General features: G+C 42.4%; 1 protein-coding gene across 3 annotated transcripts; it reads left to right on the forward strand.

Annotated features, from left to right (window-relative positions):
- Nucleotides 1-355: 355 nt before the first annotated feature.
- NDUFA12 (NADH:ubiquinone oxidoreductase subunit A12) lies at nucleotides 356-16032 on the forward strand. 3 transcript variants are annotated; one of them, XM_075057813.1, is made up of 4 exons: nucleotides 356-630; nucleotides 5178-5260; nucleotides 6232-6319; nucleotides 15761-16032. In XM_075057813.1, the coding sequence occupies exons 1-4, from the start codon at nucleotides 566-568 to the stop codon at nucleotides 15939-15941; spliced, it is 417 nt and encodes a 138-aa protein (XP_074913914.1). In that variant the 5' UTR covers nucleotides 356-565; the 3' UTR covers nucleotides 15942-16032. The 3 variants fall into 3 exon arrangements, with proteins under 3 accessions (XP_074913914.1, XP_074913915.1, XP_074913913.1); XM_075057814.1 differs by having other exon boundaries at nucleotides 357-624; XM_075057812.1 differs by lacking the exon at nucleotides 356-630 and adding an exon at nucleotides 974-1127.
- The last annotated feature ends 3757 nt before the right edge of the window (nucleotides 16033-19789 follow it).

A 19789-nucleotide genomic window follows, 5' to 3' on the forward strand; every position in this document is an offset into this window, starting at 1 on the left:
GGGTATTACATTTCCACACTGTGAACTTGGCTGACAGACCTTTTTCCCCAGTCTCCTTTTCCTTTCAACAACATCTCCTTCATTTTTCACTTCGACTCCTGCTTTGTGCCTTCCCAAATCCCCAGCTCCAACTGCGTCAGCACCCAGCAGCTTGGCCTCTCCGTGCTGACAGGCCGCCGGGCTCCACTGATCAGCCAGTGCCGGTTCCAGCGCTGATGATGCGTTTACCGGGTGCTTTTCCAAGTCCTGCTGCTCTGACAAGGCTCTGTGGATCTATTTTTGGCTGGGCGTGAAGGTCAGTGAAGTCGTTTCTGCACCTTGCCAGACCAGCCTTGCAGCGACAGCAGCTGAGAACTCCCAATGTCCGCAGCAAGGCCATGAAAAATATTTCTCCCTGCTGGTGCAGAACCAGGAGAAGGCAGTGGGACGAGATGGAGATGGCGGGGTGGAGAGGTGGATAAGAGATACATGTTCCTTAACGGCCTGCCAGAGGTGGGAAAAGCCAGGGAGAGGCAGGTCTGTTAAGCTCTTCTCTGACCGTCACTCACAGTCCGCATGGGGCGAGATGTCACCTCCCTTCTCTCCCCATTTTTGGTCGAGGCGATCCTGGACTCCTCGCTACAGGTCTCGGTAACTCTTTTCTCATCACAGATCTTGTGATCTGTGTGAAATAAGCGATAGACAGCAGACATTTATATTAAAAAGGGGGGGGGGGGGGGTGTCCCTATCCTGAGGTTCTTTTGTCTCTTGCTGATTTTCACACACGAGCAGTAGCCAAATGCTCTTTGGGGCAGGGGAGCAAAGGAGGGGTTTAACTCTCCCTCCTTGCCCGTTCTCAGGAGCGGGCCAGGGGAGAGCTTCGGCGGGCCCGGACGGCCACCCGCATCCGCGTCCGGCCCTGCCGGGGAGGGCGGCCAAGCGCCGAGCAAATGGCGGACGCTGAGGCGCCGCCGCCTTCCCTCAGGCGCTGGGCGGACGAGGCGGTGCTGCCCCGGGCTGAAGGGCGGAGGGCGGCAGGCGGGGCGGGACCGCCTCAAGATGGCGGAGTACGTGCAGCTGGTGAAGCGGGCGCTGAAGCACCTCGGCGGTCACGGCGGCGTCCGCGGCGCCCTGTGGCAGCTGCTGAGGTAACGGGGCGCCCGGAGGAAGGCGGCCGGGTGTGGGGGGGGTCCCCGGGTGTGTGTGGGGTCCCCCCGCTCCCGCCTCGCCGGGTCACCTTGGCGGGTCGCGGCCGGCCGGCCTGCCCCCTCACGAAGCGGGGTCGGCGGGTTCCGCCTCAGGGCGGGCGATGGCGGGCCGGACCCGAGGAGGAGGCCGCGGGGCGCGACCCTCCGTGCGCTGCCCCCCGAGGGACGGCACGGCTCGCCGCCCTGGAGGCCCGGTCGGCAGCGGGTACCGTGGTCAGAGCGTTCCCCGGGCAGGCTGCGGCGGTTGTTTGATTCTTTTTTTTTGGCGGGTTCCCCGGTGCTGAGCTGTCGGTGTTGCCCAGGCAGGTTTTCCCGGTGTCCAGCCCGTGCTTCTGCGGAGGACCACGGCGCTCGGCCTGCCGGCTGTTTGCTCCGGGCCGCTTCAGGTTGGCAGCGGCTCTCTTGAGCTGTCGGGTGCACAAAGCCGTGCTCCTGCTGAAATCCTGCGGTGTGAAGCGGAGAATTCATTCGTCTGCCTTCCCGGCTGTAATTCTTTAACCCTTCAAAACGTACGTCTGCCTCCTTGGCAGTCCCCCTTGAGCTGTGCTCGGCTCTGGGTGCCCTCTAGTCCCAGTGGCATTTGCTGCCGAATTAGTTGCAGCCTTTGCGTCCAGTCGTGTCCGTGTACTTTGTTCCCCAAGCACAGAACCTTACGCTCGTCCACTTAAACCTTCTCCCGTCTTTTTTCCCCTCTCACATCTCATCTCGACCTTATGAAGAGTATTTTGAATTGACAGGGTGCCTGAAGCTCCTCCCAAATAGGAGGAGCTGCAGATTTACTAAGGTACACATTTTCCTTCAGATCCTTGATGAAATGTAAGGTGGAAGTCCAAATGGTACACGATCCACATTCGGCAGTGTCAGTAACCTGTGTTATCTTTGTATCTGGTCTTGGAAAAGTAGTAGAACATTTCTTCAGGGTACAGTGACTGTTGTAGGCCTGATCACATAGCCAAAAAGCCTTTTTTTTTAATGAACAGTAACAAGTCAGGAGTATGGGAGGGGGAGGATCCACAAAGGTAAAGTTCCCTGCCATATATCGAGGGCTGTTATGCTAGAATAAACAAGCCAGGTTTTCTGAGCCTTCATGAAGACTTCCCCCTTCCCCCCCAGTTATCATAATAGCCCTTTTTCTGTTATTTCTTGTAGTTCAGGTTGATCTGTTTTGAACAGTTAAACATAACATTTTACACAGTTTCTGATCAGGCCTCATCAGTATTTTCATGCAGTGGCTTTCATACTTGCTTTGTTCACTGAAGACAGCTCAGTTCACCTGATGCATCCTAGGATCAGCTTGTCTTTTTTTTCCCACACATTACTTAACTGGCAGCTCATTAGTGCCTTGTGACATCCAGATGTTTTCCTTGCGATTACAGACACAGTGCTTCAGATCTTAGTCTCCAGGTGCATCACCTTGTGCTATAACCTTCAATACCATTGAATTTCATTCTGGTGGGATCACTCCAGTCCTGAAAACAGTACAGAACTTCCTGTACAATAATGTGACCTTCCTCTGTATGGTAATACCATAATCTGTCAGGCCCCTGTGCTTTTTGGGAGTGGGGTTTCTCGGGGTTTTTTTTTGGTCAGGAGCCCTGTAAAGTGTTAAACAAGGCTACTAACATCAACATTCTTTGAGGAACTTCACTAGTAACCTTCAATCAGCTCCGTATTTCTTCTTTCATCTGAGCATGTTGTCTTCTTCCTGTCAGTCAATGTGTTGCTCCCTTTGCAATTATTTAAATTATTTTCTCATTTGTTTTGTGGCACAATATTGTATGCTCTTCTGAAGTCAGCTTGACTTCTGGGAGGTCTCAGCTTTGTATTTCTACCAGCTGTGGTGACAGGCTGCTTCTGGCTTTTCTGTCTCCACTGTAGAAAGCAGCTCAGATAGAGCTTCCTCTTGCACAACTTTTTAGAGCGAAATTTCAGGGTGTTAAGCAGTATAAGTTAAGACAGTATATGATTTCCCTGGCTAGTATTTTACTGTTATTATTTTTGGTCATCCACCCAAGTTGTTTTCTCCACTTTGTTTCCCCTCTCAGGCTGTAGCTATTACACTGGCAGTTCTCAAGAAGAAATGGAAATAAAGGTGTAGAAGAGTTTGAGTATTAGGTTTCACCAGAGTGCCTCTTCTGAAGCACATCTTGATGAATGTCTTGCCACGGAGCTTCTGTGAGTCAAAGATCACAGGCTGTGTTGACACCTTTCTACCACGCAGAAAAAGGGAGCAGGCAAGACTGGAGGCAGTGGTCTCTTTTTTTTTTTTTTTTCCTTTCAGAAGACTGGAGTTAGGAGAGAGGCGTCCTAGGCGGAGAATCGCATCTGATCCTCATAAGCGTACCAGCCACAAACATAGCTGCTGCCTCCCCTTCACCTTTAAAGCCATTGAATCTTCCGTCCCAGCTCAAGGAATAGACTTGGTGCTTACAGGAAGAGTAATCAAGGTGTATCTTTCTTGCAACAATTGATGTGTTTAAGAAGTAATTACTGGTAACTTGGAAAAATTATTTACCCAAGTCAGGAGTCTCTTTCTCTGCAAGGGTTTTATTCTGGATTTCCCTGCTTTTCTATATGTTTCCCACTAAGGTGGCTGGAACAGGTTTTATGCAGTAGAAGTCAAATTACTAAGAGCCTGTGTGCCTGGAAACATTCTCCTTACCCAAGGCACAGTGAAATTGGCCGGAAAGTGTCCTCTGGAAGCCATGAATACCTCTTAGTGTTTGATATCAGTATTTGGGGCATGAAGTCAGGACAAGGGCATAAGAACCCTTACAAGAAAGGGGGCGGAAGAAGGAAGGGAGAGCAGTAGTCAAATGGCTCTTCTTTTTCTGAAGCTGGGAGCTCGGGTTTGGATAGCTGAGCTAGAGATCTTTGTTTCTTTGACGGAGGAGAGCTGTGTCAGAGAATCTTTCTGCCTGGGACCACAGAGGTTTAAAATGAGTACTTGGTGGTTTGATTATCGCTTTCATGCACCCTGGGAGAAAAGGCAACAAAAAAACTGTATCTGTGGGTTGTAACTCCCAACTACAGAAGCATGTGTGTGCACATCCCTTCTGTCACTTCAGACTGAGTTGAGAGTGCGTATAATACTACAAACAACTAAAACCTTTGAGAATAAACTTTTCCTTATGTAATGCTGCCTGGGATAAATGTCAGTAAAAAGGAAAGCGTAAAAAGGAAAGCAAAGATGCAGATCTAGGGGGAAAAGAGCACTTAAGTATTTTTAAGGTTTTATCAATGGAATGTAAATCATAGGTTCACTTTAATTATTGAAAAGTACAGTCATGTTAAGATATGTTCTGTATCAAGAGTTGAAACTGGTATATATCTTATCTGGGTCAGTGTAAGTCTCGCACAGTGGCAGGGTGAATGTTTGCATCTTTCAGGGTTAGACAAAAGCTAGAAAGTTACAGTTGTGATTTAGGGTTTAGCATGCATTTCCTTGGCAAGCAGCCACAATGGCTTAAAATATTACTATTCATCTCCTGGAGGTTAGTGCCCACACAGATGTGTGAGATCTCTTAAGCTGCTTCAGTGCTGACCGATTTCCATAGCAATTCAAGCTGAAATGGTGGTAACAAAAAGTTGAGAAGGATGGTAACATCTTCAACTAAGTGAATTAACACGTGTCTCTGGGACTCCCTTCTGCAGTATTTAAGGTTTTGTGGGTGTTAAATGGTGCTATATTGCAGAGTTGCTTTATCTTCCACTATAAAGAGCTTTTAAATAAATAATAGCCCCCAAAAGCCTTTTTGTATGACTTTTATTATCCTGTCAGCGGGGCGCACGGTAAAGGCACGCTGACATTAGTTGCAGGAATTGGTGGTTATGTTTTGCAATCCTTAAACTTGAATAGTTTTTTTTACAGTTTTACATGTGTGTGTTTAAGCGTTTTCATTACAGATTTTTATCAAGCCATTTGAAACCTCTATCACAACTTCATTCTAAGATGATATCAGTTGAAACTGTTGTTTTGGGAATTCACAGGGTCAATGATTTGAAGACTGGTACCCTGATAGGAACTGACAAATATGGAAACAAATACTATGAAGACAAAAGAAACTTCTTTGGTATGTGTACTATGTGAATGCCTCCTGACTGACTGTCCAACTTTGTATAGGTTGTGTAGTTTCTGCTAGTGAAATAGAACTTGTTGCCTGCACGACTTCCTCGTTCTTGACTTGTTTGAGCCTTAGGGAAGGGGCTCATAGAAATGCTTTGATATCTTCTGTCTCTGCTGCTTCCCTCAATTCTGTTTGTAAACATAGTCAATCTGAAATAATAAATAGGGGATAAATATAAGCCAGTCACATGCTCTCCATGTAGGTATACCTATATGATAAAGTGATTGAGAGCTGAATTTGGTCCTTGACCTAAAAGCTGGTAGCTTAACAGGTGGGGGAAGAAAGAGAACTGCCTTTTTAACTGCCTCACAGCTGTACTTACTTATATGATCACTTCAGGGCAAGGAAACACAGGTTAGCTTAAACTTCCTATTACCTTAAGTAATTGGATTTTAAATAACATTTGTAGAGTACTTTAAAAGGTAGCACCTAAAACAACGAAGGTGACACATAAGCAGTTGACATGCTGGTTAGGCCAAGCTCTGCCTACTGTAGGTTAACTTGTAGGGTACCTGGGAAAGCAGGTGCTTGGTAGTCTTATAGGGGTGAAACTTAGTTTAATCTTATGTTACTAATGGCAATGTCCTTTTGGAAAAGACTCCTTCTAATGGGGGAAAAAAATCCCCAAACCTGTTTCTCTGCCTGAAAATTTTCTGAGTTCCTATTTCCCATCACTTTTACGATAGCTAATACTTGCTTCCTTGTGAAGGCGTTAGATTCAGCCATATAAAAATACAGTAACACTGGAAATACAGAAGACTTAGAAAAATAAAAGCTGTACTGACTTTGAAATAAGTGCCCATAATGGTTGATCCTTTCAGTCAAAATACTTTTTCTTGTGTTTTCATGAATTCTCTCCTTTATTTGAAAAGAATTTTTTTTTGAGCTAATACAATATTTCTCTTTGTTTATTTAAGGTCGACACAGATGGGTCATCTATACTGACGAAATGAATGGCAAAAATACCTTTTGGGAGGTTGATGGAAGTATGGTGCCCCCCGAATGGTAAATCATTTAGCTTAATAATGTGGACAGATACTAATTGTGTAATTGCCTATATATTTTCTTGTATCACAAAGCAAAAGATTAGAAACAAAAACCAAAAAACCCCCAAAATTTTATGGTAATAAAGTTTTCTTGGACACAACCATCTTATATATGACCAGAAGATTTCAGACTGGTTACTTATAATTTTGAACTGCATTCATAGTGTTATATTGCTCACTGTCCTGACAGTCACACTCATTGCTTCTTGGAATGCAAAAAGCATTTTGCCAGCCAGATTGAGCAGTCTTCGGATTTTCCTTATTAGTTGTGATTCCATCTTAATGGTTTCACAAAGCCTACAATAGCATTGAGCAGCTGGAGGTAGAAAAAATATTTTTATTATCCATTCTGGACAAGACCCTAAGGAACGTAAGGCAATGATGAAACAACATTCCTTAATCCACAGCTGTTAACAGCATAATTGTTTCAGTTGATACACATTGATACTCTACAAGATGATGAACAGCAAAGGGCCAGGATGCTCTGTATGTTGACTGTTACTTGACTATAATTTTTCTTAAGTTTTTATGTTCTGTTTGTGCATTTCAGTAAAAATTCTGTACAACCTTGAGTTCCAGAAGGTCTCTGGCCACACAGCTGTTAATACTTTTTTTGTTTTCCTAAATAACTTGGGGGAAGAATACATACCAAATAAAGTAACAGTATACGCTAGCAAAACCAATCTCTACTTGATTCTTGAAGAATATGAATAGCACTTCAGACACAAAGTAATGAAAGGTGATACGAGGTAAGAGGTGCTTGGGTAGACTGAGCATTGGTAAACACTGGTTTTTATTGTTCCTGTGATAGATGTTCTGTGCCAAGGCTGAGACTGATGATCTAAACACCTAAATTGTGGTTCTCATTAGAACACTTGAGAAATGTGTGGGTAGACTGTCTAGGTAGTCAGTTTTCTTTCAAATTCTCGCAGCCTTAAAATTATGTTTAATGCAGGTAATGTTTGTTTGTGTCTTCTCCAGTAAGAGCTTAATGGCATTGTTTTTTAGAAGTGACATTACAGTCTCCAAAACTAGCATGTTCATGCCAGCGTGGGGCTGTTCCTTGTTATCTGCGCAATAACTGTTGTTTGGTTCTAGTTTTTATCCTTTCACTGTTAGACTGTGCTGGTTTTCAAGATTTCCCTTATTTTGAGGCATGGTTTTTGTTGGTTTGTTTTTTCTTTACTCATGCTTATGTGTTGTTTATTGTGTCCTTACAAACCTCAATGAAGGGTTTCATCCTGAGTATCAAAGTGATGTTTCTAGGATTAAGTAGCTTGTTTAGATCACATAAATTAGTGAGGTAGAAAAACTTGTTTTCCTATCAATGTGGAAAAAAATTGGCCTAGAAGAAACAGGAAACGTTTTATGATTTTTCAAGACTGGTCAGTGCAATGGGGCATGAAAAGGTAAACAGTCCTGTGTTCTAAGGCATTTTTGTCAGGAAACCTAGTTGTGCAGTACTGTTCAGTTTTTTGGTTTTGTTTTTTTTTTATTTCTTAAAGCACTACCTCTCCCTTCTACAGATGGAAAGGTGAGTCAAGTTTGTCATCCTTGGGTCAGCTGGGAAGTATATAAAGTACCATTGTAACAGCTGGGTTGTGGTCTGAATACTTCTTCTAAACACTGATTTTTGATTCTGGGTTTTAGTTAATTCAGCTCAGTAGAGCATTTTGTGGGTATGTGGTTCTACCCTCTGCAGGTGGAAGCAGGTTCTACTACATTGTTTATGCTGATGTTACTTTCAGAAAATATTTTGCAACTGTCATGCCTAAAGATGACACTTCTAACGAAATTGATGTTTAAGACCAGAGCTAACTCAGATTTTCCTTTTTTAAATAGTAATACTAACTAGTTTGTAATGATTTTGTAGTACTCTTATAAAAATCCTACTGTATGTAGGATTACACTACTGATTATCCTACTGATTACACTGTTTTCTGGGGAAGTATAGAGAACATTAGCAGATGTGCAGGAAAAACACTTTCTTCCTTTTTTTTTTTTTTTTTTAGTATAACTCATACTAGAGGTTGTTTTTCTCCATGTTTCTGGTTGTTGAATACACTGTGCATCTTAAAGTATAATTTTTGTGGTCAGTTGTCTGGCTTCAGGATTGTGGAATATGAATGATTGTTGAAATACAATCAGGTGGACCTCATCATGTGTGATGAATTGGAAGAAGGCATTTTGGTATCTTGAAAAGTTCTGAAAACAACTTGTCTGGAAAAAATAAATGAGAATTCATTTTGCTACCCTTTACCTTCTGTCAGATACTGGAGAAAAGGAAAAAGCAGCATTTTTAGGAAGTACTGAATATTTTCAGTATTCTGAAAGAGTTGAAGTAATGTCTTTTGACAACGGATGTACTGAAATCACAGACTGAAGGAAATCAAGAGTTGTTTTGACAGTATGTCTACTATACAGGGAATTGAGACTGTTACTTTTTTAAAATCTGTACCAGAATATGTAGGCTTGTGGTTTATTCTGATTTAGTTGTGTTCTTTGTTACTCTGGGTTTTCTTTTCTTATCTTCAAAATCAAGATGTTGGTATCTACTTTGTTGGAGACAAGTTAACTAGATATTTTTTTTTTTTTAATTCCCTCAATACTTGCATTGGGAATTATTAGTATTAATCTTCTTGTAATGCTATACAAGATTTTGGGCACATTTTTTTTCCTACACAAAGACATATTCTACACTATTAGACAGTTAGAAAAGCTAAAATACTTGTCTGTCTCCTGCTGTTCCAAGCACATTGTTTGCAGGGACTTTCCATTTTTGAACACACTGATCAGGTGTGCTCTGTGAACATGTAAACAATAAAAGTTAAATCTGTTTATACCTATGCGTGTATGCACTCTAGTGCTTTCATAGATGTCTCTGTTACAGAATTGTTCCAATTGTTGGGCTGTGGGTTATGCTCATTTCCATTTTACTGTTAACATTAGAATGCCCAGTATCAGCTTGTGTTCCTCATTCATTGATCTCCCAACCTAAAAATACTACAGTTAGCAAATCACCTCCAGGAGCCCCAGGTGATACTATTTTATACAACTGGCATATGCTGCTTCATGCATGTGCTCACATTCAGGTGTAGTCACAACTTATATAGATACACTCATTACAAGCAAAACTTTTTTCTGTTTGCTCAAAAATAATCGAAAACCAAGCAGGAAGATGATATGGATAAATTACTTTCAGGTTTAATATTGTGTACTTTTGGCTCTGTAGAAAAGCTTTTGAAAGGTTCTGGGGAAGAAAATGTTAGTGTTAAGATTAAGAGGAACATGTGACTCCTTGGGAATCCCTGAGCAGCTTGTAAGTATTGGTTAGGGTACCAAAAGTGTTTTCACAGGCAAAGAAAAGAGTTTTCTTAATAAACCTGGCTATCTTGAATGTGTACTTCTTGATAATAATGTAGTTTGCTCTCTTCCTAGGGCGAGGGCTGTAGAGCTTACAGTTCTCTCCATCCACCCTCCCACCTGCCCTGGTAGAAGCGGGCTTGGATCACAGGCAAGCTGAAGACTAGGTGAAATGTCCTGGGCATGCTTGTTAGTAAGGAAGTGTGCTTAAAGTAGGGTCAGCTTTTTCCCTCCGCTTAATCAAAGGCTGCACAGAGAAGTGAAATATTAGGGGTGTAAAATATAGATAGATGAATCAAAGAGGTCAGTGCTGCTTTTTTCTTGAATGTTGTTACCAGCCTCAGGTTATCTGCACTCCTAAGTTTGGCAACGTAGCAAGTTGCATTGTCTCACTTCATGATCACAAGAGGAAAAGGAGGATTGAAATCATATGGCTGAGTGCAGAGACAGAGGGCAGGACCCTGCTCTTCTGGCACCTGCAGCCTTTTACTTTATGGTGTGCAGGAGGAGAGCACCGGGCAGTGCTGCAGGATGATCTAGGTGTTACGGGGATGGCAGGCTGAGGAAGTCCACATTGTCGTAGTGCTGAGAAAGAAGTGTGCTGTCCTGTGAAGTAGAGAGAATTACTGCCTGCAGTCATGCAAAGTGACTCTTCCTTTCTTTATTTACCAGGAAGACTTTTATATAGGGTATAGCGTTTGACTCTGGGTACCATGCTCCTAAAAAAAACCAAATACACACATAGACCAGTGGGAGAAGCCTGGGGAAGAGCAGCAAGGAAAATCAGACCTCTGAGGACGGTTGGAAAGAATTAGAGTTGCTTAAAAAGGGTTGGAAATTACCATGGATATAATATTGAAGCATTTAATTTCTTGCAGAAGGGAAAGGCGTAGTCTGTCTTCCACAGATAGATGGGTAGAATAAGAAGTAAGTTTAAATTGCAGAAGGATTGATACAGATTGGACATTGCTATCCTTACCACTAAAAAATTCCACTCATCTTCACTGGTATAACTTGGTTGGGGAAGATGAGCAAGCCAGTATTACAGCAACTCCATAACAACATAAGCAGGTGTCTGCTGGGAGTGATGTGGATGTAGCTGATACTTGCTTGGGCATAAAGCATATGCAGAGTGTCTAAATCCCTTCCACACTTGTATTTCTTGATTCTATGATCCTCACATCTAAGGGTTTGTTGGTTATTTTCACTGAAACAAGGTGAAGGGAGAGGACTGCGTATCTCAGGGTCCTTAATCTGTTTGGGATTAGAGGAGAGAATAGCATTTTTTCCCCAGAAAATTTACTATATCAGTCTTGACTTTCAGGTTATGTTCACATATCTTGCAAAAAGTTGCCTATGTCTCTGCTTATTCCTGCCATGGGTTCCTATTTGATATTCAGTGATCAGGATACTCCTGCAGCTGGAATTTGGAAGAGCATGAGTTTGTGTTTGGATGATTCTGGAAGGTTCAGCTTGAGCCCACTGAGGGGGAGAAATTTGGAACCCAATTTTCCACTTTCAACAGGGTTATGCTGTGGTGTAAGGCTTCCTTTGGAGAGTATGTAAAGTCCATGCAAGTCAAGGCTTGATATCCTAGATGGTAGGTGTGCTTTGTCTGTACCACATTCAAAGCCTTTTGTGGCTGTCCACACACTCTTCATTTACCATTTATCTGGTTTAAAGTAATTTGGTTTGTGTTTTGGCCAAATGTGTTGCAAAAACAAATTGACAAGTGGTTTATGTATACAAACTAGTTAAAAATAATTTGCTCTTTCAATATGTTATGTCCTGTGAGGAAAAAAGAACTATATTTTGAGAATAGTTTTTCTCCTTTTGCAGGGACACGTTATTTTGCCAGCACTGTCCTATGTATATGTAATGTCTGGCCTGTACTTTGATGTTCATTTCCTTATGGTGCAAGTTTGACACTTTGGAAGGAGCTTTAGGAGTGCTAACTTCATACAATGAAATATTTCAAATTTAACTTAAGTTTAATAATCTACATCTCTTTGTTAGTTGATCTGACAGCTGAAGGAGGGAGGAATGTAGCATCTGAGACTTAAAAGTGCCAACATACTAAGAAACGTAAAGAAATGTGCTACTCTCCTGTGAAACTGCTGCTTTTCAAGTCTGGCTCCAAGGAAAACAAAACAAAAAGGTTGAACAGAAAAGGCAGGGGAGGTAAAATTTCTGTCCTTTCTGTAGCTTCACAATAAATTTGTGGGTTTTATATCTAGATTAAATGCTAGTGTGGTGTTTTCAGGTAAATGGGGTGCTGTCTCGTTACTATACAGTGGTATCTTAGAGTAGCTTGCATGAGAAATCAAAGTTACCTCCCATGTGTAAACAAATAAAAACATGTTTCTTGTCCCTTTTTCCTTTTCTTCCCATTCTTCTCTGCCCTTTGACCATAACACACATATTCACTTCTCTTTTGTCTTATTGCAGCATGGTTAACTTGCTTGAAAAAAGTGAATGCTAACCAGTTGGCAAACATCCTGAACTTACGTAGACAGTGCCTGAACCCTGCAGATGCACATATGGTAGTAGCTACGGAGTTTGTGTAGCATCCGTTCTTGTTTGACAGCTTGCACATCATATAATTGGCTCTGGTCCCTTGTAGCTTCAGTTTGAAATCTCCTTGCTTTTAAATATTTGTCCAAGAGAAAATTCTGTATAGTCTTGAGAGCGTTTGAAGATACTTTGAGGTGTCTTTCATCTGTTTACCCAAGGAAAAGTCCAGAGGCTTTGCTAGCCTCAGTCAGCTTGGTAGTGACTCTGCTCTGTGATTCAGGAAGCTGCCTCAGCCTCTTCAGAGCTTCTGCTATCCTCCCGATTTTCTTTGCTCTGTGTAAGTTGTCTGCTTCTTTGTAGGTTTTAAGTTATTAATTGCTTTTGAATCCTGTTTATCCATGCATGGATTTATAGGCAGAGTTTGTATAGAAACCTGGCCATCTGCAAGATGTCAAATCTCTTCATTCATGCTGTTCAATCTAGTGCATGAAAAGCTTTTCTTTAGCATCTGGGAGTAGAGTCTATGAGACATCGGGGCTTCAAAGGACTCTTTGAGGGAGGTTGTCAAGGGGAAAGTCTTCCCAAAATAACATTTTCAGATTTTACATATTTTTGCCTAAGTGGAGAGTGGGAGCTTCTGTTTGAGAGAACAGACTCTCTGCAAACTGAAATGCTTTTGTAAGTAACGTGTTTGGCTTCTAAGGGGAATCCGTTGTGACCAGGCTTAAGTGCTGAAACTCTTAAACATAAGCATACTTAATAGCAGATGGAGTTCTAAAGAAACTTTTTAAATCTCTTCAGGTGTTTCAGTACCTGTGACTGTACCAACATGGCTTGTAGGTGAGCAGTACTGACATGTCTTGTAGGTGAGCAATTTTACTTCTACTTTCCAGTGAGAAAATGGGATTTAAGGATTGGGTTTGCTGATCTGTTTAAATCTGAGCCTGATTTCATATTGATGTTATAGAGGTTCAGAAAATCCTGAAAGCAAATATATTAATTACTCAAAAATACTGTATTTTAAAACACTTCATGGATTTAGTCTTAGAAAAGCTGCAAAATGGTAGTTTAAATGACTGAATAAAACTACTCTGTTAAATAAGTAAATAAGTCAATACTGTGATGATTTTTTCTGGTGTTTCAAGGAGCAAGTGTACAACTTGAGTACCTTTGTCATGACAGGGGTGCCAGACATCATGCAAGCTTGAAATCTAGTTGATTTTAACTGAGCTTTAATATAGTTCTTGTGCTCCACCTGCTCTAGCCTGTCTTTCAGGGCCTTTGTAACTGCATTTCTGTCTGAGAAGGCAATTTTTTGTTTGTCCTGTTGGTGTGCGTGACTCTTGGGGGAGCTTGAGGAGGGTGAGGCATGGTGACAGGTATATAAATAGGTTTTTGTTTGGAGGATCTCTGTCCAGTATTACCAGAAATGTCACTAGGTGAAGGTCTGTGAATTTAAGTTGCCTCTATACATTATGGTAAGCGGTTTTGAAAAGCTGAGGCTCCTCTGGACTGATGCTATGAAGCATTTTGAAATGCAGTACTTAAGTCAGTATTGGCAGAATGTATATGGATACATGGACTGTTCTTTTCCCCTTCCTCCCATGCCACGAACTGTGTGTTTCCTTGTGTTAGTGATGGAGAGCCGGCTTGTTGGGAATGAGCGTATGATCCCACCTCTGTCAAGTTAGCTGTTTTACAGTGTTTCTGCCAACTTTGATGCTAGCTGCCATAGGACACCTGATATCCCAGGTGGTGTGAAGCACATTACTACACAGAATTTTTATAATGGGCATGAACTGGGGGAGGGAGTTCATCCAAGGCCAGAGCTTTTTGTAGTGTGGCCAGGGCATTTCAGAGGCTGGTAATACTAGGTTTAAAATAGAGCAAGGCCTGATCCTGCATTCTTAGACCACATGGTGATTAGTAGTGCTATGGGGTTGCCTTCTTCCAGACAGAAATCATTACCCAAAATCATCTTCTTTAATAGAAGTAGTGAGAAATGTATACTATAAATTATACCAGATTTACAAAGGAGAGTGAGGGGAAGAAGAGAGGGATCCCCTTCCCATTCATGTTGCATTGGGTCACTTCATCTGAATGTGTGTATAACTTTCAAACTCCTAAGTGGATGACTTTTCCCATAAGAGGCTATGCTTTACCTCTAAACAAGGTTTTTATTCTTACTTTTAAAGGATCTTATGGTTCCATCTGGTTTTGTATTCAAGTTGCCTGGCAATCCTTAGTCCTACAATGTGTGCCTTTCATTTGGGGTTTTTGTTTGTTTTTTACTTCCAGAAAATGAACATGTGGCTGACATTATTTTTAAAGTGAGATTTTGTACTATTTTTTTAAAGTGAGATTCTGAAATAAATGTCTAGGAGCTATTTGACTGAAAGGATAATCAACCTTCTGTAGAGCTCTTCAGATTTAGAATATACTTGTCAGTCTATTTCTCACTACTTTTATTGTGGGTTTGTTTTGCTGTATTGATGAAGCATGCCGGATTTGTTGCTAAAGGCTGAAGATGCAATTTTTAGGCTTTCTAATAACAACTGTACTTGAAGACTTCTTATTTTTAGGTCAAGTCTTTGGCAAAAGCTGATTAGCAGAAGCCTCTTTAATTCTACCTCAGTAAAAAAATATATAAGCTTGCAAAAAAATTCATAACCTTACTTGTGTCATAACTGTACATTCAGTATGAAGTACATGTAAACTGGCAGATAATTAAAATGTTATTCAGGTTTGAAAGTTGCTTTGGGCACTGAAGTAGAAATGGAATGAAATCAATTCAGTTGATCCCTGCTGTAGTGTTTCAGTAAATTGTTACGGAAAATACTTTGCTTAATCATTAATGTTGTTTGCACAGGGCAGGATTGACATTTAGTTCATAGGTAAAGGATAATCACTATAATCACTTGGTAATTACCCCATTACTGATTGGTATTAATAATTTCATTGTGCAGTCAGTAAACATTTACATGATTGTTTTAGGTGAACCTATATCATTAATCCATATCCCAAGTGGTAGCCTCATGAATGTATTGGAGATGGTATTGAAATTGTTGTGCAGCCTAGTCTTCTGGTAATTAAAAAACAACACACACACACACCCCCAAACCAACAAAAATAAATCCCAGGCAACAAAACCAAACCTTGTGGTTTTGTCATTTGTAGTGCCTGCCTTGACCTGGCTGGCTGGTTAAGGCCATACAAACATGTAACAATGAAATACTCTCTGTCCAAATACTGAGTATACAAAGGAACAGGAAATTCAAACTCGGATGTGCTTTCAGTTGCTTGGAAGCAGAACTGTTACTTATCAGTTATGTTTGTGTAATTACTTTAAATCAGTATTCTGTAGTCTCATTCAATGTCATACTGGATTAAATTCCACCCCACCACCACCTCTCAAAATAAATACTTGGTGTCTCTTCAGAGGAGAACCCTTGGGAGTCAGGAGGAAGGATTGTTACAGATCATGTAATGTTCCTTAATAACAGTGTGTCTTTTTCCTCTTAAGGCATCGCTGGCTTCACTCAATGACGGATGACCCTCCAACTACTCATCCACCAGTTGCTCGTAAATTTATCTGGGAGAACCATAAATTCAATCTAAGTGGCACTCCTGGACAGTATGTACCTTACTCTACTACTCGCAAGAAGATTCAAGAGTGGATCCCACCTACAACAGCTAGCAAATAACAGCAACAAAAAATGTGACTTGCCTCTGCTTTGGCTTTCAGTATAATTGTATTTTCACTGGTTTTGTTCAAAATAAAAGCCTCCTATAACAGCTGTAGTTTAGTTTATTGAATTGGTGGGAAAACAAGTGAGAAAACACTGGGAAGAGGTAGAGGACAGAATATATGACAAGACTTAATCTCGTCAAGATACTGGGCGTTCTGTCATCTTGTCAGTGGTTCTTGTCTTCACATAAGCAGCTCTCAAACTCTTTTTAGCATGATAAACATTCTTGTGACAGTCACTTCTCTCATTTGTACCAATCAACAGAGTACAAACATAAATTTGAAATGCAGGATTCTCATCTTTAATGTTATCTTATTATAGTCTTTGCATGGCAAATAATGTGCTATTCATGTACTATTTTAGGAAGCCATCTCCTTAATGTTTATAAGACAAATTAGAATAATGAGGCCACTCAAGTATTATAGTTTTTATTCATAAATTCTTTGTGCATGAGTATGCATGCATTGCTGTATTACAACATGGTATGATACATAATCTAAAACTTGTAAGGCTACAGTAATCAACTGACATATCGCCCCTAAGGGAACTCAGCCACAAGCAGAAGGTTCCCTGTCACAAAAATCTTTTTTGTTGCTTCTGTGTTACTGAGATTCATTAGAAGATGTTCTCACAAGGGTTTGGGATGGGCTGTTTGCCCTGTTGTGACAAGACTTGAAAGGTCTTTGGAAGTTTGAGAATACACGCTTTTTGGGGAGGTAGAGAAGTAAAATATACCAAAACCTATTCTCAAAAATGTGAAGCTTTAAAGTTCACATTTGAAAGAGAGCTGGTTGGGGCTGTGGCTTTTTTATGTATCTTGCAGCTGGTTGATGCTTATTCTGGTCTGCTAATACTTTTTAGCAGAGCTGCCCTCTCCACAAGGCTTCCTGTATCTGATGACCTAGGCTGTAGATAACGGACGGTGGTGGGATGCCCCCCCAGCCCCTGCCTCACTCCACCACCTCAGCTGGATGGGGGAGAAAATAGACAGCTTGTGGGTTGAGATAAAGATGGGAAGACTGCTTGCCAGTTACCATAAGCAAAACAAACTTGACTTTAATTTATTGCCAATTAAAATAGATTTGCAAGTGAGAAACAAAGGCAAAATTGTAAGACACCACCTTCCCCCCACCCTCCTTCAGACCTTCATTCCTGCCTCCTCTACCTCCCCCCTGCAGCAGTGCTGGGGCATGGGGGTTGTGGTCAGCCCGTAACAAGCTCCTCTCTGCTGCTCCTTCATCACAGATTCCCCCCGCTCCAGCATGGGCTCTCCATGGGCTGCAGTTCCTGTCAGGAAACGCCTACCTGCTCTGGCGTGGGCTGCTCCTGGGGCCGCCAGGAATCTCTGCTCCGGCGCCTGCAGCATCTCCTTCACCCTCCTCCTGCTCTCACCTTGGTGTTTGTGTGGCTGCTGCATGCTTCTTTTCCCCTCCTCCTCTGCCTGTACCGCGTTTTTGCCCTTTCTTAAATACTCCTTCCCGGAGGTGCCACCATCTTGTCTGAGGGGCTCAGCCTGTGGTGGGTGGAACCGGCTGGAACCGGCTGTGTCTCCTCACAGAGGCCTCTGCAGCTCCCGCTGCCTGCACCTTGACAATTACACCCGATACCCTGACTTACAAAAATCATTGCTGAAGACAAGTAAGAAGGATTTTTAATATATTATATGCTTGCAATTGCCTGTCAAGAATTAAAAAACTTCTTTGCTCCCTAATAGCCACCCCAGTGGCTGCACTGCTGGCTCTAGGCTGGCTGCTTTTCCTTCTCATCTCCACCTGACTGGGTGACTTAGGCCCCAGTTGCTTCCTTATTAAATGAAAGTCCATATTAATTCATTACTTAAAGGTGTGTCTTTTAGCTTTAATTGCTTTAAACTGGTTCTAGTCCCTAAATTAGTAGGAAGTAGCACTTACATCTCCTAACCTATCTAATTAAAAAAGGATAATGTTTAATTCACTTTAAGTCAACAAAAGCACCGAGCACAGCTGAAAAGCAATTTGAGCCATACTGAGCAGCGTACGTGGAAAGGACTCTTTCAACATTTTCATCTTGATTATTTGACCTTAAGAACCAAGTTTGCCCCAGCGCTGCTGAAGAAAGAGTTCCATTACTAACGCTGATCTATACATGCCCTATGGGCACACACCTGGGTAGAGCAATTAACTGTGTTAGTTTTAGCCTCTACTTCTTTTTAATGCATTTTCTGCCTGTTTCATTCCTCTTCCTTCTTTGCCCTGTGGATTTTTTTGGATTGCAGCCGAAATACGTGTCAGGAGATACAGTTGGGAATGAGCCTCCGCATTCAGGGGACAGACAGGGATGCAGTAACTCTTCCGAATCCTCCTGTGCTGAAGAAAGAGGCCTCAGAGCTGGTTTGTCCTTTTGTTGTCAGCTGGAACAGAAATTCTGAGGGAACAAACAGTTTTGAACAGCTTTGTGTGCAGCAATACTCCACAGAAGCAGGAAAACGGGCTCGTCCTCCTGCCTTGGTGGGCTGAAGCAAGCCTAGGACTCAGTAGCTTTGTTTGGAAAATATCATCGGTCCTGTTTCTGGAGAGGACAGAAACCTCTCCATCCTGCTTAAATCAGCAGGAACCACAAATGCTGGATTTTAAATGCAGAATTTCACTGACCTCTCTGGTAACATTGCTTTTCCAAGGTAGATTGCATAAGGCACATACAGGAGATAAGACATATGCAGAAAAATCAGCAGTCTTCCACAGGGCTCTCTGTAAATGCTTCTGGGATTCAGTCTTTTTATCAGCAACCTCATTCACTCATGGAAGTTCACCTTTCCTGATGACATCTGCCTCAGTGCCCAGGCTCAGTTGCTTTCCAGTCTAAATGACATTTTAAATGCCAAGCTGGCCCAGTGTCACAGCAGATGGTGTCTTCAACCAAGCGCAACTGAAGCACTGACAAGAATATTCCCCTTGCACTAAATGTGAGTTTTAAAAGAGGCAACTTTCTGACATGGGAACTGTCGTCTTAATAAGAGAAGTACCTCTTCCAGGAGCAGCAGAGTGCTGAAACTCACTTTTATTTCAAATGGTGTCTTTACCAGTAGCTTTCCACATCCCCACGGGCCAGGACAGCCTGTTGCTGTAGCTGCCTCTGGGCTATCACTGTGCTGACAGCACGCTCGGCTCAGCCCCATGCATTGGTGTGGAGCTCTTTGCTCAATGGGGCACTGCGTCCCGCCTGGGGCTGTGCCTCTCTGCCCGATACAGCCGAAACTGGCCATGAGACATGAGGGTGGAGAACGATGGAGGAAGCAGCTTCAGGAGACCATCTCCCCTTGTGAAGATCCCAGTAACAACAAGTCAATACTGGGGTGTGCAACACGGCTCTGCAGCACAGGACCTATGGCAGCTGCGTGGCCGGCCACACGTGCCTGCCATGTGCCACGTTCAACCCGCCGGCCGAGCCAGCTAGCACTGCACAGCAGGACACACTGCCCAGTCCCCATCATCAGGGGTGACTCTTTGCCAGCAGAAAGTTTACTAAGACTGTGGTAGTCCAACAGCCCAGGTCAGCACAACACAGCGTTAAAGTAACAAGAGTGGGTTCCATCAACAGGATCCGTTAGCAGCACATCGCTCACGAAGCCTCCAGATTTTGACCTTAAGACCCCAAAATTGCCCTGGCTGTACAGGAGAAGGTGGAGGTTGCTTTGCAGACAGAGGACCTGTGCTGTAGGTGAATACAAACAGCACTGTTCAATGCTCTCAAGACTTGATATTGGCTGTGACGTTGAAAGCAGCTTACGAATCCACCATAGCTATGTTTGGCAAAATGTGACTTCA

The sequence above is a fragment of the Buteo buteo genome, chromosome 26 (genome assembly GCF_964188355.1).
Source record: "Buteo buteo chromosome 26, bButBut1.hap1.1, whole genome shotgun sequence".
Lineage (NCBI taxonomy): Eukaryota > Metazoa > Chordata > Aves > Accipitriformes > Accipitridae > Buteo > Buteo buteo.